This window comes from Scyliorhinus torazame, chromosome 26 (assembly GCF_047496885.1).
Source record: "Scyliorhinus torazame isolate Kashiwa2021f chromosome 26, sScyTor2.1, whole genome shotgun sequence".
NCBI classification, from domain to species: Eukaryota; Metazoa; Chordata; class Chondrichthyes; order Carcharhiniformes; family Scyliorhinidae; genus Scyliorhinus; species Scyliorhinus torazame.
Genome location: NC_092732.1, coordinates 24,951,318 through 24,969,222, shown reverse-complemented (window position 1 = coordinate 24,969,222; position 17,905 = coordinate 24,951,318). Strand labels below are relative to the sequence as shown.

Here is a 17,905-nt window from a genome sequence, read left to right as displayed (position 1 = left end):
TACTGACCCTCCCACAGTGCGGCACTCCCTCAGTACTGACCCTCCTACTGTGCGACACTCCCACAGCACTGACCCTCCGACAGTGCAGCACTCCCTCAGTACTGACCCTCCGTCAGTGCGGCGCTCCCTCAGTACTGACCCTCCGACAGTGCGACACTCCCTCAGTACTGACCCTCCCACAGTTCGACACTCCCTCAGTACTGACCCTCCCACAGTGCGACACTCCCTCAGTACTGACCCTCCGACAGTGCGGCGCTCCCTCTGTACTGACCCTCCGACAGTGCGGTGCTCCCTCTGTACTGACCCTCCCACAGTGCGACACTCCCTCAGTACTGACCCTCCGACAGTGCGGCGCTCCCTCTGTACTGACCCTCCGACAGTGCGGCGCTCCCTCAGTGCTGACTCTCCGACAGTGCTGCGCTCCCTCAGTACTGAACCTCCGACAGTGCGACGCTCCCTCAGTACTGACCCTCCCACAGTGCGGCACTCCCTCAGTACTGACCCTCCGACAGTGCGACGCTCCCTCAGTACTGACCCTCTGACAGTGCGGCGCTCCCTCAGTACTGACCCTCCCACAGTGCAACGATCCCTCAGTACTGACCCTCCGACAGTGCGGCGCTCCCTCAGTACTGACTCTCCGACACTGCGGCACTCCCTCAGTACTGACCCTCCGACAGTGCGACACTCCCTCAGTACTGACCCTCCCACAGTTCGAAACTCCCTCAGTACTGACCCTCCGACAGTGCGGCACTCACTCAAGTGCTGACTCTCCGACAGTGCGGCACTCCCTCAGTACTGACCCTCTGAGAGTGCGACGCTCCCTCAGTACTGACCCTCCCACAGTGTGGCGCTCCCTCAGTACTGACCCTCCCACAGTGCGGCACTCCCTCAGTACTGACCCTCCGACAGTGCGACGCTCCCTCAGTACTGACCCTCTGACAGTGCGACGCTCCCTTAGTACTGAACCTCCGACAGAGCGGCGCACCCTCAGCACTGACCATCCCACAGTGCGGCGCTCCCTCAGTACTGACCCTCCGACAGTGCGGCCCTCCCTCAGTACTGACCCTCCGACAGTGCAGCACTCCCTCAGTACTGACTCTCCCACAGTGCGGCGCTCCCTCGTACTGACCCTCCGACAGTGCGGCACTCCCTCAGTACTGACCCTCCGACAGTGCGGCGCTCCCTCAGTACTGACCCTCCGACAGTGCGGCACTCCCTCAGTACTGACCCTCCGTCAGTGCGGCACTCCCTCAGTACTGACCCTCTGGCAGTGCGGCACTCCCTCAGTACTGACCCTCCGACAGTGCGGCACTCCCTCAGTACTGACCCTCCTACTGTGCGACACTCCCACAGCACTGACCCTCCGACAGTGCAGCACTCCCTCAGTACTGACCCTCCCACAGTGCGGCACTCCCTCAGTACTGACCCTCCTACTGTGCGACACTCCCACAGCACTGACCCTCCGACAGTGCAGCACTCCCTCAGTACTGACCCTCCGACAGTGTGGCGCTCCCTCAGTACTGACCCTCCGACAGTGCGACACTCCCTCAGTACTGACCCTCCCACAGTTCGACACTCTCTCAGTACGGACCCTCCTACAGTGCGACACTCCCTCAGTACTGACCCTCTGACAGTGCGGCGCTCCCTCTGTACTGACCCTCCGACAGTGCGGCGCTCCCTCTGTACTGACCCTCCCACAGTGCGACACTCCCTCAGTACTGACCCTCCGACAGTGCGGCGCTCCCTCTGTACTGACCCTCCGACAGTGCGGCGCTCCCTCAGTCCTGACTCTCCGCCAGTGCTGCGCTCCCTCAGTACTGAACCTCCGACAGTGCGACGCTCCCTCAGTACTGACCCTCCCACAGTGCGGCGCTCCCTCAGTACTGACCCTCCGACAGTGCGCCGCTCCCTCAGTACTGACCCTCCGACAGTGCGACGCTCCCTCAGTACTGACCCTCCGACAGTGCGGCGCACCCTCAGTACTGACCCTCCCACACTGCGGCGCTCCCTCAGTACTGACCCTCCCACAGTGCGACACTCCCTCAGTACTGACCCTCCCACAGCGCGGTGCTCCCTCAGGACTGACCCTGCGACAGTGCGACACTCCCTCAGCAATGGTGGGTGCCCCCAATCCCCATTGATAATGTCTGTCCTTTCCAACAGGGGGCAGCTGTTCTGCGAATGGTTTCAAGTTTCCTGTCGGAGAGCGTGTTCCTCCGTGGCATGGTGGTAAGAGAGGCGGCCATTTTGATTGAATGTGTCTTCTGTCACTGCCTAGCAACCTCCGAACTAACGCCTCAAACTCTTACAGAGCTACCTGAAGGAGTTCAGCTTCAAGACAGCAACCTACGCTGACCTCCGCACTCACCTGCAGGAGGTAATCACAACCCCTCATCAGCAAGGGAGGGGGTGTAGGGGCGGGAGGAGGTTACAGAGATAGGGAGGGGGTGTAGGGGCTGGAGGAGGTTACAGAGATAGGGCGGGGGGAGTAGGGGCTGGAGGAGGTTACAGAGATAGGGAGGGGGTGTAGGGGCTGGAGGAGGTTACAGAGATCGGGAGGGAGTGTAGGGGCTGGAGGGGGTTACAGAGATAGGGAGCGGGTGTAGGGGCAGGAGGAGGTTACAGAGATAGGGAGGGGGGTGTCGGGGCTGGAGGAGGTTACAGAGATAGGGAGGGGTCGAGGGGGCTGGAGGTGGTTGCAGAGATAGGGAGGGGGTGTAGAGGCTGGAGGAGGTTACAGAGATAGGGAGAGGGTGTAGGGGCTGGAGGAGGTTACAGAGATAGGGAGGGGGTGTAGGGGCTGGAGGAGGTTACAGAGATAGGGAGGGGGGTGTAGGGGCTGGAGGAGGTTACAGAGATAGGGAGGGGGTGTAGGGGCTGGAGGAGGTTACAGAGATAGGGAGGGGGGTGTCGGGGCTGGAGGAGGTTACAGAGATAGGGAGGGGGTGTAGGGGCTGGAGGAGGTTACAGAGGTAGGGAGGGTGTGTAGGGGCTGGAGGAGGTTACAGAGATAGGGAGGGGGTGTAGGGGCTGGAGGAGGTTACAGAAATAGGGAGGGGGTGTAAGAGCTGGAGGAGGTTACAGAGATAGGGAGGGGGTGTAGGGGCTGGAGGAGGTTACAGAGATAGGGAGGGTGGTGTAGGGGCTGGAGGAGGTTACAGAGATAGGGAGGGGGTGTCGGGGCTGGAGGGGGTTACAGAGATAGGGAGGGTGTGTAGGGGCTGGAGGAGGTTACAGAGACAGGGAGGGGGGTGTAGGGGTGGAGGAGGTTACTGAGATAGGGAGGGGGTGTAGGATCTGGAGGAGGTTACAGAGATAGGGAGGGGGGTGTAGCGTTGGACGAGGTTACTGAGATCGGGAGGGGGTGTAGGGGCTGGAGGGGGTTACAGAGATAGGGAGGGGGTGTAGTGGCTGGAGGAGGTTACAGAGATAGGGAGGGTGTGTTGGGGCTGGAGGAGGTTACAGAGATAGGGAGGGGGTGTAGGGGCTGGAGGAGGTTACAGAGATAGGGAGGGGGTGTAGGGGCTGGACGAGGTTACAGAGATAGGGAGGGGGTGTAGGGGCTGGAGGAGGTTACAGAGATAGGGAGAGGGTGTAGGGAGGAGGTTACAGAGATAGGGAGGGGGTGTAGGAGCTGGAGGAGGTTACAGCGATGGGGAGGGGGTGTAGGGACTGGAGGAGTTTACATAGATAGGGAGGGTGTGTCGGGGCTGGAGGATGTCACAGAGATAGGGAGAGGGTGTAGGGAGGAGGTTACAGAGATAGGAATGGGGTGTAGGCACTGGAGGAGGTTACAGAGATATGGAGGGGTGTAGGGGCTGGAGGAGGTTACAGAGATGGGGAGGGGGTGTAGGGACTGGAGGAGGTTACAGAGATAGTGAGGGGGTGTCGGGGCTGGAGGATGTCACAGAGATAGGGATGGCGTGTAGGGGCTGGAGGAGATTATAGAGATGGGGAGGGGGTGTAGGTACTGGAGGAGGTTACAGAGATAGGGGGGGGTGTAGGGGCTGGAGGAGGTTACAGAGATAGGGAGGGGGTGTAAGGGTGGAGGAGGTTACAGAGATAGGGAGGGGGGTGTCGGGGCTGGAGGAGGTTACAGAGATAGGGAGGGGTCGAGGGGGCTGGAGGTGGTTGCAGAGATAGGGAGGGGGGTGTAGGGGCTGGAGGAGGTTACAGAGATAGGGAGGGGGAGTAGGGGCTGGAGGATGTTACAGAGATATGGAGGGGTTGAAGGGACTGGAGGAGGTCACAGAGATAGGGAGGTGTAGGGGCTGGAGGAGGTTACAGAGATAGGGAAAGGGTGTAGTGGCTGCAGGAGGTTACAGAGATAGGGAGGGGTGTAGGGGCTGGAGGAGGTTATGGAGATAGGGAGGGTGTGTAGGGGCGGAGGATGTTACAGAGATAGGGAGAGGGTGTAGGGGCTGGAGAAGGTTACAGAGATAGGGAGGGGTTGTAGGGGCTGGAGGGCGTTACAGAGATAGGGAGTGGGTGTAGGGGCTGGAGGAGGTTACAGAGATATGGAGGGCGTGTAGGGGCTGGAGGAGGTTACAGAGATAGGGAGGTGTTGTAGGGGCTGGAGGGGTTTACAGAGATAGGGAGGGTGTGTAGGGGCTGGAGGAGGTTACAGAGATAGGGAGGGGGTGTCGTGGCTGGAGGGGGTTACAGAGATAGGGAGGGGTGTAGGGGCTGGAGGAGGTTATAGAGATGGGGAGGGGGTGTAGGTACTGGATGAGGTTACAGAGATAGGGAGAGGGTGTAGTGGCTGGAGGAGGTTACAGAGATAGGGAGGGGCTGTAGGGCCTGGAGGAGGTTACGGAGATAGGGAGGGTGTGTAGGGGCGGAGGATGTTACAGAGATAGGGAGAGGGTGTAGGGGCTGGAGAAGGTTGCAGAGATAGGGAGGCGGTGTAGGGGCTGGAGGAGGTTACAGAGATAGGGAGGTGTTGTAGTGGCTGGAGGGGGTTACAGAGACAGGGAGGGGGAGTAGGGGCTGGAGGATGTTACAGAGATATGGAGGGGTTGAAGGGACTGGAGGAGGTCACAGAGATAGGGAGGTGTAGGGGCTGGAGGAGGTTACAGAGATAGGGAAAGGGTGTAGTGGCTGGAGGAGGTTACAGAGATAGGGAGGGGTGTAGGGGCTGGAGGAGGTTATGGAGATAGGGTGGGTGTGTAGGGGCGGAGGATGTTACAGAGATAGGGAGAGGGTGTAGGGGCTGGAGAAGGTTACAGAGATAGGGAGGGGTTGTAGGGGCTGGAGGGCGTTACAGAGATAGGGAGTGGGTGTAGGGGCTGGAGGAGGTTACAGAGATATGGAGGGCGTGTAGGGGCTGGAGGAGGTTACAGAGATAGGGAGGTGTTGTAGGGGCTGGAGGGGTTTACAGAGATAGGGAGGGTGTGTAGGGGCTGGAGGAGGTTACAGAGATAGGGAGGGGGTGTCGTGGCTGGAGGGGGTTACAGAGATAGGGAGGGGTGTAGGGGCTGGAGGAGGTTATAGAGATGGGGAGGGGGTGTAGGTACTGGAGGAGGTTACAGAGATAGGGAGAGGGTGTAGTGGCTGGAGGAGGTTACAGAGATAGGGAGGGGCTGTAGGGGCTGGAGGAGGTTACGGAGATATGGAGGGTGTGTAGGGGCGGAGGATGTTACAGAGATAGGGAGAGGGTGTAGGGGCTGGAGAAGGTTGCAGAGATAGGGAGGCGGTGTAGGGGCTGGAGGAGGTTACAGAGATAGGGAGGTGTTGTAGTGGCTGGAGGGGGTTACAGAGACAGGGAGGGGGTGTATGTGCTGGAGGGGGTTACAGAGATAGGGAGGGGGTGAAGGGTCTGGGTGGGGTTACAGAGATAGGGAGGGGGTGTAGGGGCTGGAGGAGGTTACAGAGATAGGGAGGGAGTGTAGGGTCTGGATGGGGTTACAGAGATAGGGAGGGGTTGTAGGGGCTGGAGGGGGTTACAGAGACAGGTAGGGTGTGTAGGGGCTGGAGGAGGTTACAGAGATAGGGAGGGGTGTGTAGGGGCTGGAGGAGGTTACAGAGGTGGGAGGGGGTGTAGGGGCTGGAGGAGGTTACAGAGATAGGGAGGGAGTGTATGGGCTGGAGGGGGTTACAGAGATAGGGAGGAAGTGTAGGCGCTGGAGGAGGTTACAGAGATAAGGAGGTGTTGTAGGGGCTGGAGGAGGTTACAGAGATATGGAGGTGTTGTAGGGGCTGGAGGAGGTTACAGAGATCGGGAGTGGGTGTTGGGGCTGGAGGAGGTTACAGAGATAGGGAGGTGTTGTAGGGGCTGGAGGAGGTTACAGAGATATGGAGGGGGTGTAGGGGCTGGAGGAGGTTACAGAGATAGGGAGTGGGTGTAGGGGCTGGAGGTGTTTACAGAGATAGGGAGGGGGTGTAGAGGTTGGAGGAGTATACAGAGATAGGGAGGTGTTGTAGGGGCTGGAGGAGTTTATAGAGATAGGGAGGGGGTGTAGGGGTTGGAGGAGGTGACAGAGATAGGGAGGGGGTGTAGGGGCTGGAGGAGGTTACAGAGATAGGGAGGGGTGTAGGGGCTGGAGGAGGTTACAGAGATAGGGAGGGGGTGTAGGGGATGGAGGAGGTTACAGAGATAGGGAGGGGGATGTCGGGGCTGGAGGAGGTTACAGAGATAGGAAGGGGTCGAGGGGGCTGGAGGAGGTTGCAGAGATAGGGAGGGGGTGTAGAGGCTGGAGGAGGTTACAGAGATAGGGAGAGGGTGTAGGGGCTGGTGGAGGTTACAGAGATAGGGAGAGGGTGTAGGGGCTGGAGGAGTATACAGAGATAGGGAGGTGTTGTAGGGGCTGGAGGAGTTTACAGAGATAGGGAGGGGGTGTAGGGGTTGGAGGAGGTTACAGAGATAGGGAGGGGGTGTAGGGGCTGGCGGAGGTTACAGAGATAGGGAGGGGTGTAGGGGCTGGACGTGGTTACAGAGATAGGGAGGGTGTGTAGGGGTTGGAGGAGGTTACAGAGGAAGGGAGGGGGTGTAGGGGCTGGAGGAGGTTACAGAGACAGGGAGGGGGTGTAGGGACTGGAGTAGGTTACAGAGACAGGGAGGGGGTGAGGACCATGGACGGATTCGAAAGGGAGGATGGGAATAGTAAACTGGAGGTGTTGCCGTGGCCAGGAGCCTGTGCAGGGTCAGCAAGCAGAGGGGGTGATTGGCGAACAGGGTCCCTGTGCGAATCTGGACATGGGGGTGCGCGATGGGGTGTGAAATAGCAAGCATTGGGTGGGGAGGATGGCGGGGTGGAGAGCGTGAAAGAATGCGGTAAAGGAGTATTCAAAACAGAAGAAGGCCATTCAGCCTTCAGTCCTGCTCCCTTGCCTGTCAGAAGGCACACTTTGGGACGAGAGAGGGTCGCAGAAGTGGGGTGGAGAGGATGGAGGGATTTGGCGACAAGGTTTAAAGAAAAGCTGGTCCATTGCCTCATGAAAACTCTTTCTCGTTTTCCCGTTTGTAGGCCTTGAACAATCAATCGACGGTGAAGTTACCCGACAGCCTGGGCTCCATCCTGGACACGTGGGTCTTACAGATGGGCTACCCAGTGGTCACCATAAACACCACATCCGGCCTTGTCACCCAGAAACATTTCCTCCTCGACAGCTTGGCCAACGTCTCCAGACCATCAAAGCTCGGGTGAGTAAAACAGGACCCAAGACACGACGAGCATTTTCATCAAATCTCACTTGAAATGGACCCTGCTGAAGCAAAGGATGGCTGCCACAGGTCACACGGCGCACAGGGATGGGCCACAGCTTCTGGAAATTTCCAACAGCACTACCGACCTTGTGACAGTTCAGTGCTCCCTCAGTACTGACCCTGCCTCAGTGCGGTGCTCCCTCAGTACTGACCCTCCGACAGTGCAGTGCTCCCTCAGTACTGACCCTCCGACAGTACGGCGCTCCCTCAGTACTGACCCTGCCTCAGTGCGGTGCTCCCTCAGTACTGACCCTCCGAAAGTGCAGCACTCCCTCAGTACTGACCCTCCGACAGTGCAGTGCTCCCTCAGTACTGACCCTCCGACAGTACGGCGCTCCCTCAGTACTGACCCTGCCTCAGTGCGGTGCTCCCTCAGTACTGACCCTCCGTCAGTGCGGCAATCCCTCAGTACTGACCCTCCGACAGTGCGGCAATCCCTCAGTACTGACCCTCCGACAGTGCGGGGCCTCAGTACTGACTCTCTGACAGTGCAGTGCTCCCTCAGTACTGACCCTCTGACAGTGTGGCACTCCCTCAGTACTGGCCCTCCGACAGTGCAGCATTTCCTCAGTACTGCCCTTCCGACAGTGCAGCATTCCCTCAGTACTGACCTTCCGACAGTGCGGTGCTCCCTCAGTACTGACCCTCTGACAGTGCGGCACTCCCTCAGTACTGACCCTCCGACAGTGCGGAGCTCCCTCAGTACTGACCCTCCAACAATGCGGTGCACCCTCAGTACTGACCGTCTGACAGTGCAGCGCTCCCTCAGTACTGACCCTCCGACAGTGCGGCACTCCCCCAGTACTGACCCTCTGACAGTGCGGTGCTCCCTCAGTACTGACCCTCCGACAGTGCGGTGCTCCCTCAGTACTGACCCTCAGAAAGTGCATCGCTCCCTCAGTACTGAACCTCGGAGATTGCGGTGCTCCCTCAGTCCTGACTCTCCGACAGTGCGGCGCTCCCTCAGTACTGACCGTCCGACAGTGCGGCGCTCCCTCAGTACTGACCGTCCGACACTGCGGCGCTCCCGCAGTACTGACCCTCTGACAGTGCAGCTGGCCCACATACTGACTCTTCCACAGTGCGGCACTTCCTCAGTACTGACCCTCCCACAGTGCGGCGCTCCCTCAGTACTGACCGTCCGACAGTGCGGTGCTCCCTCAGTACTGACCCTCCCACAGTGCAGCGCTCCCTCAGTACTGACCCTCCCACAGTGCGGCGCTCCCTCAGTCCTGACTCTCCGACAGTGCGGCGCTCCCTCAGTACTGACCGTCCGACAGTGCGGCGCTCCCTCAGTACTGACCCTCTGACAGTGCGGCACTCCCTCAGTACTGACCCTCCGACAGTGCGGCGCTCCCTCAATACTGACACTCCGACAGTGCGGCACTCCCTCAGTACAGACCCTCCCACAGTGCAGCACTCCCTCAGTACTGACCCTCCGACAGTGCGGCGCTCCCTCTGCACTGACCCTCCCACAGTGCGGCACTCCCTCAGTACTAACCCTCCAACAGTGCGGCGCTCCCTCAGTACTGACCTCCGACAGTGCGGCGCTCCCTCAGTACTGACCCTGTGACAGTGTGGCGCTCCCTCAGTACTGACCCTCCGACAGTGCGGCGCACCCTCAATACTGACCCTCCGACAGTGCGGCTCTCCCTCAGTACTGACCCTCCGACAATGCGGCGCTCCCTCGGTCCTGACCCTCCAACAGTGCGGCGCTCCCTCAGTATTGACCCTCTGACAGTGCGGCGCTCCCTCAGTACTGACCCTCCCACAGTGCAGCACTCCCTCAGCACTGACCCTCTGACAGTGCAGCGCTCCCTCAGTACTGACCCTCCCACAGTGCAGCGCTCCCTCAGTCCTGACCCTCCCACAGTGCAGCACTCCCTCAGTACTGACCCTCCGAGCGTGCGGCTCTCCCTCAGTACTGGCCCTCCGACAGTGCAACACTCCCTCAGAACTGACCCTTCGACAGTGCGGCACTCCCTCAGTACTGACCCTCCGACAGTGCATCGCTCCCTCAGTACTGAACCTCGGAGATTGCGGCGCTCCCCCAGTCCTGACTCTCCGACAGTGCGGCGCTCCCTCAGTACTGACCCTCCGACAGTGCGGCGCTCCCTCAGTACTGACCCCCTGACAGTGCGGCACTCCCTCAGTACTGACCCTCCAACAGTGCATCGCTCCCTCAGTACTGAACCTCGGAGATTGCGGCGCTCCCCCAGTCCTGACTCTCCGACAGTGCGGCGCTCCCTCAGTACTGACCCTCCGACAGTGCGGCGCTCCCTCAGTACTGACCCCCTGACAGTGCGGCACTCCCTCAGTACTGACCCTCCAACAGTGCGGCGCTCCCTCAGTACTGACCCTCCCGCAGTGCGGTGCTCCCTCAGTACTGACCCTCCGACAGTGCGGCACTCCCTCAGTACTGACCCTCCCACAGTGCGGCACTCCCTCAGTACTGACCCTCCGACAGTGCGGCACTCCCTCAGTACTGACCCTCTGACAGTGCTGCGCTCCCTCAGCACTGACCCTCCCACAGTGCGGTGCTCCCTCAGTACCATCCCTCCGACATTGCGGCGTTCCCTCAGTACTGACCCTCCGACAGTGCGGCGCTCCCTCAGTAATGACCCTCCAACAGTGCGGTGCTCCCTCAGTACTGACCCTCCCACAGTGCGGTACTCACTCAATACTGACCCTCCCACAGTGCGGCGCTCCCTCAGTACTGACCCTCCGACAGTGCAGAGCTCCCTCAGTACTGACCCTCCGACAGTGCAGAGCTCCCTCAGTACTGACCCTCCCACAGTGCGGCGCTCCCTCAGTACTGACCCTCCGACAGTGCGGTGCTCCCTCAGTACTGACACTCCTCCAGTGCGGCGCTCCCTCAGTCCTGACCCTCCCACAGTGTGGCGCTCCCTCAGTACTGACCCTCCGACAGTGCAGAGCTCCCTCAGTCCTGACCCTCCCACAGTGCGGCGCTCCCTCAGTCCTGACCCTCCGACAGTGCGGCACTCCCTCAGTACTGACCCTCCCACAGTGCGGCGCTCCCTCAGTACTGACCCTCCGACAGTGCGGCACTCCCTCAGTACTGACCCTCCGACAGTGCGGAGCTCCCTCAGTACTGACCCTCCCACAGTGCGGCACTCCCTCAGTACTGACCCTCCGACAGTGCGGCGCTCCCTCAGTACTGACCCTCCGACAGTGCGGCGCTCCCTCAGTACTGACTCTCTGACAGTGCGGCACTCCCTCAGTGCTGACCCTCCCACAGTGCGGCGCTCCCTCAGTACTGACCCTCCCACAGTGCGGCACCCCCTGGGTTAGAGAATTAGAGAATCATTACAAGAATAGAAACCATTTCACTCTGGGTGGAACTGAGGGAATCTGAGTCTTTACTCCGAGTGTCTGGGAGGAACAGAGACCATCTGTATCTTTACTCTCGGAGAAACCGAGAGAATTGGGCTGTAATCTCTGAGTTACTTGCAGTGCCTCCTGCTGGCAAGTACAGAAATAGGAGAATAGCGCAGATGAATGCGTGACTTAAGAGTTGGTGCGGGGGGGCGGGATGGTTTTCGATTCCTGGACCACTGGGACTTTTTCTGGGGGAGGTGGGTCCTGTACAAGCGGGATGGTCTGTATCTGAACCAGAGCGGGATTAACATCCTTGCTGGCGGGCTTGCTAGAGCTGTTGGGGGGAGCTTAAATTAATTCGGCAGAGGGGGAGGGGTCGCAGACACTTAGCAGAATAGGGAGACAGTGTATCACAGAAAAGCAAGTCAGAGGGAATACAGCCATAGTTAGTTTCAAGGGAGTAATACAAGGGTGGATGGCATCTACTTTAATGCCAGGAGTATTACAGGTAAAACGGATGAGTTAAGGGCGAGGATTGACACGTGGAATTGTGAGATCGCGGCCGTCATAGAAACATGGCTGGGGAGGGGCAGGATTGGCAGCTCAGCATCCCGGGATATAGAATCTTCAGGTGGAGGGCGGTAAAAGAGGATGAGGGATTGCACTATTAGTTAAGGAGTCAGTTACTGTGGTAAGGAGAGATGATATCTTGGAGGGGGCATCAAATGAAGCATTGTGTGTAGGGTTAAGGAATAAAGTAAAGGCAGCCACATTGACAGGTGTTTATTGTGGACCCCCAGATTGTCAGCGGGAAATTGAGGAGCAAATATGTGCGCAATTCGAGGTTTTAAAGGGTAATTGTATTAGGTGATTTCAACTTTCCCAACATTAGTTGGGATAGTCACTGTGTGGGCTCAGAGGGAGTGCAGATCTTAAAAAAGTATACAGGAGAACCTTTTAGCTCCATATGTAGTGCGGTGCCAGACCTAATTCTGGGGGATGAAGCTGGACAGGTGGTTGATGTGATGGTGGGGGAGCACTTTGGTAATAGCGATCACAACATGGCGCAATTTGAGTTTGTTATGGACAAGTTGCAAAAAAAGGTTTTGGTTTGGGGGAGAGCGGATTTTGGTGAAATAAGGCAGGACCTGGCCAAGGTAGACTGGGAGAGTTACTTGTGGTGAAATCTACAGAAGAGCAGTGGGGGGTGCGTTCATAAAAGGAAATGGGGAGGGTACAGGCCCAATATGTTCCTTGTAGGGTACAAAGAACAAAGAAAAGTACAGCACAGGAACAGGCCCTTCGGCCCTCCAAGCCCGTGCCGACCATGCTGCCCGACTAAACTACAATCTTCTACACTTCCTGGGTCCGTATCCCTCTATTCCCGTCCTATTCATGTATTTGTCAAGATGCCCCTTAAATGTCCCTATCGTCCCTGCTTCCACCACCTCCTCCGGCAGCGAGTTCCAGGCACCCACTACCCTCTGCGTAAAAAACTTGCCTCGTACATCTACTCTAAACCTTGCCCCTCTCACCTTAAACCTATGCCCCCTAGTAATTGACCCATCTACCCTGGGGAAAAGCCTCTGACTATCCACTCTGTCTATGCCCCTCATAATTTTGTCTACCTCTATCAGGTCTCCCCTCAACCTCCTTCGTTCCAGTGAGAACAAACCGAGTTTATTCAACCGCTCTTCATAGCTAATGCCCTCCATACCAGGCAACATTCTGGTAAATCTCTTCTGCACCCTCTCTAAAGCCTCCACATCCTTCTGGTAGTGTGGCGACCAGAATTGAACACTATACTCCAAGTGTGGCCTAACTAAGGTTCTATACAGCTGCAACATGACTTGCCTTTTCTTATACTCAATGCCCCGGCCAATGAAGGCAAGCATGCCGTATGCCTTCTTGACTACCTTCTCCACCTGTGTCGCCCCTTTCAGTGACCTGTTGATCTGTACACCCTCTGACTGACAATACTCTTGAGGGTTCCAGGTAATAGGAAGGAATAACAAGCCCAGAGAACCATGGATGAGCAGAGATATTCAGGATGCGTTGAGAAGGAAAAGAGAGGCTTTCAGCAAGTACAAGAGGAGCAAATCAACGGAGGCGTTAGTGGAGTACAGAAAGCGCAGGATGGAGCTTAAAAAAGTAACGAGGAGGGCAAAGAGGGAAAATGAGAAAGCACTGGCTGGTATTATGGGCCAGGGTTTCGAGAACCCCAAAGTGTATCATGGAGTTCACCTGACCCACAACGTTTACTAGATTGTGGTATGGGGAGCGCACGGCCCATTCTCCAGGTGTGGGACAGCAGAAATGGAAAAGTATTTTTTAAAGCAAAACAATGTTTATTCCATGAACTCAAGTTAACCTTTTTAAAACATACAGTGAACATCTTAGCAACCATCAATTCAAATACAACCCCCAAAGATTACAACACTAAGTCATTTTTAAGCTTTCCTTTTGACATCCGTACGAAAGAAACACCTTTTAACAGAAGCACATTAGGTTTACATTCACTACTGAGAACATTTATAATTCTGAATTCACCAAATGATCAAGAGAGAGTCTTTTCATGGCAGAGAGATCAACAGTACACCTGCTCTGTCTGGCTTCAGCTCCAACACTGAAAACAAAACTAAAACGCACCCTGCAGCCTGCTCAAAAACGAAAGTAAAAAGCTGACAGACAGCCCAGCTCCACCCACTCTCTGACATCACTGCAGTAATAAACACCCATTTCTTAAAGGTACTCTCTCTACAGATATTTATATACACACCCACAGGGGAAAGGATAGGGCCCATTAAGGACCAAGGGGGGAATCTGTGGGTGGAGCCAGAGGGCGTTGGTAGGGTGTTGAACAAATACTTCACATTTGTCTTCACCCAAGAGATTGAGGAGGGAGATATTGAACTCAGGGAGAGAGACTGTGAGGTTCTTGAGCAAGTTGTCACAGGGAGAGACAAGGTATTGGAGGTGATGGCAGACTTAAAAGTGGACAAGTCTCCAAATCCGGACGAATTGTGTCCCTGGATGCTGTGGGAGGCGAGGGAGGCAATTGCCGGGGCCCTGAACCAGATTTTTAATCCCCCTCTGGCCTCGGGGGAGGAGCCAGAGGACTGGAGAACAGCCGATGTGGTCCCACTATTTGAGAAAGGTTGTAGAGATAAGCCAGGGAACTACAGACCAGTGAGCCTCAGGTCAGTGGTCGGGAAACTATTGGAGATAATTCTGGCGGAGGGAACCTATCTCCGCTTGGAGAGGCAAGGTTTAATCAGGAGTAGTCAGCATGGCTTTGTTTGAGGGAGGTCATGCCCAACAAATTTGATTGAATTATTTGAGGATGTTACCAGGTGTGCAGATGAGGATAATGCGGTGGATGTAGTTCATATGGATTTCAGCACATCCTTTGACAAGGTTCCACATGGGAGACTTATTAAGAAGGCCAATGCACATGGGATGCAGGGTAATGTGGATTTAAAATTGGATTAGCTGTAGGAGACAGAGGGTGATGACAGACGGCTGCGTTAGTGTCTGGAGGCCAGTGACCAGTGGGGTACCAAGGGATCTGTGCTGGGCCCCCTATTGTTGTCATTTATACAAACGGCATTGATGACCATGTGGGGGGTGGGGATCAGTAAGTTTGCGGATGACACAAAGATTGTCCGGGTGGTTAGCAGTGAGGTGAGTGTCTTGGGCCGCAGGACGATATAAACGGGCGGATAAGTGGCAGATGGAATTTAACCGGAAAAGTGCGAGGTGTTACACTTTGGAAGGAGTAATGTGACCAGGAAATATTCCGCAAATGGCCTGACACTGGGACGTCCCGAGGAACAAAGGGACCTTGGCGTGTTTGTCCCTAGATCTCTGAAGGCAGACGGGCAGGTTAATGGGCTGGTGAAAAAGGGACACTCGCTTTTATCCATGGAGGCAGAGATTACAAAAGCGGGAAGGTCGTGTTGGAGTTGTCTGGAACTTTGGTGAGGACACAGCTGGAGCACTGTGTGTAATTCTCGTCGCCACATTATAGGAAGGATGTGATTGCGCTGGAGGGGGTGCAGAGGGGATTCACCAGGATGTTGCTGGGATGGAGCGTTTCGGTTATGAAGAGAGGGTGGGTAGGCTTGGGTTGTTTTCGCTGGAGCAGACTGAGGGGCGACCTGATCGAGGTGGACAGGATTCGGAGGGGCGTGGGCACGGTGGATAGGGAGCAGCTGTTCCCCTTCGTTGAAGGGTCGGTTACGAGGGGGGGGACACGTTCACGTTGAGGAGGGGGGGGGAGGTTTAGGGGGGGATTTGAGGAAAAACCTTTTTACCCAGAGGGTAGTGAGGGTCTGGAACGCACTGCCCGGGAGGGGGGTAGAGGCAGGTTGCCTCACATCCTGGATGGGCACTTGGCTCGTCACAACATTCGAGGCGAAGGGCCACCGGCTGGCAAGTGGGCAGGTCATGTGTCGATGCAGACTCGATAGGCCAAACCTCTTCTGCACTGTGGGATCCTAGCATTCTGAGAATCTGTGATTTCACGCTTGGCGTGTCGAATTGGGAGCGTTTGCAACTATGCAACGAGGAGGAGGGGGAACTGGGAGAGTCTGTGACTTTACTCTGGGTCTCTGGGGGGAACGGGGAGAGTCGGTGACTTTACTCTGGGTCTCTGGGGGGAACGGGGAGAGTCTGTGACTTTACTCTGGGTCTCTGGGGGGAACGGGGAGAATCTGTGACTTCATTCGGTCAGAATAAAGAGGTGTTGGAGTGCGCAATAGATTGTGTAACGCAGAACAATGTGGCGTGAGGTGAATCTGTGCTGGATACAGGCACTGACTCTCCACACTTCCTTCTTCCAGGTATAAATGGAGCATCCCTGTGACGTGGCAGAAGAACACTACGATTCAGAACACCATCTGGATCAGCAAAACCAGTGGTGAGCAAGTGTTTATGTCCCCCACGGTTACCCTCGCAGAATAAACGTCCCTGTCCTGGGAGTGTTTGATGGGGACAGTGTAGAGCGAGCTTTACTCTGTATCGAACCCCGTGCTGTACCTGTCCTGGGAGTGTTTGATGGGGACAGTGTAGAGGGAGCTTTACTCTGTATCTAACCCCGAGCTGTATCTGTCCTGGGAGTGTTTGATGGGGACAGTGCAGAGGGAGCTTGACTCTGTATCTAACCCCGTGCTGTACCTGTCCTGGGCGTGTTTGATGGGGACAGTGTAGAGGGAGCTTTACTCTGTATCTAACCCCTTGCTGTACCTGTCCTGGGAGTGTTTGATGGGGACAGTGTAGAGGGATCTTTACTCTGTATCTAACCCCGTGCTGTACCTGTTCTGGGAGTGTTTGATGGGGACAGTGTAGAGGGAGCTTTACTCTGTGTCTAACCCCGTGCTGTACCTGTCCTGGGAGTATTTGATGGGGACACTGTAGAGGGAGCTTCACTCTGTATCTAACCCCGTGCTGTACCTGTCCTGGGAGTGTTTCATGGGGACAGTGCAGAGGGAGCTTTACTCTGTATCTAACCCCGTGCTGTACCTGCCCTGGGAGTGTTTGATGGGGACAGTGCAGAGGGAGCTTTACTTTGTATCTAACCCCGTGCTGTACCTGTCCTGGGAGTGTTTGATGGGGACAGTGTAGAGGGAGCTTTACTCTGTATCTAACTCCGTGCTGTACCGTCCTGGGAGTGTTTGATGGGGACAGTGTAGAGGGAGCTTTACTCTGTATCTAACCCCGTGCTGTACCTGTCCTGGGAGTGTTTGATGGGGACAGTGTAGAGGGAGCTTCACTCTGTATCTAACCCCGTGCTGTACCTGTCCTGGGAGTGTTTGATGGGGACAGTGTCGAGGGAGCTTTATACTGTATCTAACCCCGTGCTGTACCTGTCCTGGGAGTGTTTGATGGGGACAGTGTGGAGGGAGCTTTACTCTGTATCTAACCCCGTGCTGTACCTGTCCTGGGAGTGTTTGATGGGGACAGTGTAGAGGGAGCTTTACTCTGTATCTAATCCCGTGCTGTACCTGTCCTGGGAGTGTTTGATGGGGACAGTGCAGAGGGAGCTTTACTCTGTATCTAACCCCGTGCTGTACCTGCCCTGGGAGTGTTTGATGGGGACAGTGCAGAGGGAGCTTTACTCTGTATCTAACCCCGTGCTGTACCTGTCCTGGGAGTGTTTGATGGGGACAGTGTAGAAGGAGCTTTACTCTGTATCTAACCCCGTGCTGTACCTGTCCTGGGAGTGTTTGATGGGGACAGTGTAGAGGGAGCTTTACTCTGTATCTAACCCCGTGCTGTACCTGTCCTGGGAGTGTTTGATGGGGACACTGTAGAGGGAGCTTCACTCTGTATCTAACCCCGTGCTGTACCTGTCCTGGGAGTGTTTGATGGGGACAGTGTAGAGGGAGCTTCACTCTGTATCTAACCCCGTGCTGTACCTGTCCTGGGAGTGTTTGATGGGGACAGTGTGGAGGGAGCTTTACTCTGTATCTAACCCCGTGCTGTACCTGTCCTGGGAGTGTTTGATGGGGACAGTGTAGAGGGAGCTTTACTCTGTATCTAACCCCGTGCTGTACCTGTCCTGGGAGTGTTTGATGGGGACAGTGTAGAGGGAGATTTACTCTGTATCTAATCCCGTGCTGTACCTGTCCTGGGAGTGTTTGATGGGGACAGTGTAGAGGGAGCTTCACTCTGTATCTAACCCCGTGCTGTACCTGTCCTGGGAGTGTTTGATGGGGACAGTGTGGAGGGAGCTTTACTCTGTATCTAACCCCGTGCTGTACCTGTCCTGGGAGTGTTTGATGGGGACAGTGTAGAGAGAGATTTACTCTGTATCTAACCCCGTGCTGTACCTGTCCTGGGAGTGTTTGATGGGGACAG

The 17,905-nt window shown here is 56.4% G+C and overlaps 2 protein-coding genes across 2 annotated transcripts in view; both read left to right on the top strand.

Annotated features, from left to right (window-relative positions):
• LOC140402849 (NAD(P)H-hydrate epimerase-like) overlaps window positions 1-17,905 on the top strand; it is a 923,606-nt gene that overhangs the window by 176,695 nt on the left and 729,006 nt on the right. The window lies entirely within an intron of this gene.
• Window positions 1-17,905, top strand: part of LOC140402854 (aminopeptidase Ey-like) — a 325,234-nt gene that overhangs the window by 175,674 nt on the left and 131,655 nt on the right. The window contains exons 8-11 of the mRNA XM_072490479.1: window positions 2,164-2,229; window positions 2,312-2,377; window positions 7,467-7,642; window positions 15,889-15,965. Coding sequence (XP_072346580.1) covers window positions 2,164-2,229; window positions 2,312-2,377; window positions 7,467-7,642; window positions 15,889-15,965 — 385 coding nt within the window. The remainder of the gene's footprint in view (window positions 1-2,163; window positions 2,230-2,311; window positions 2,378-7,466; window positions 7,643-15,888; window positions 15,966-17,905) is intronic.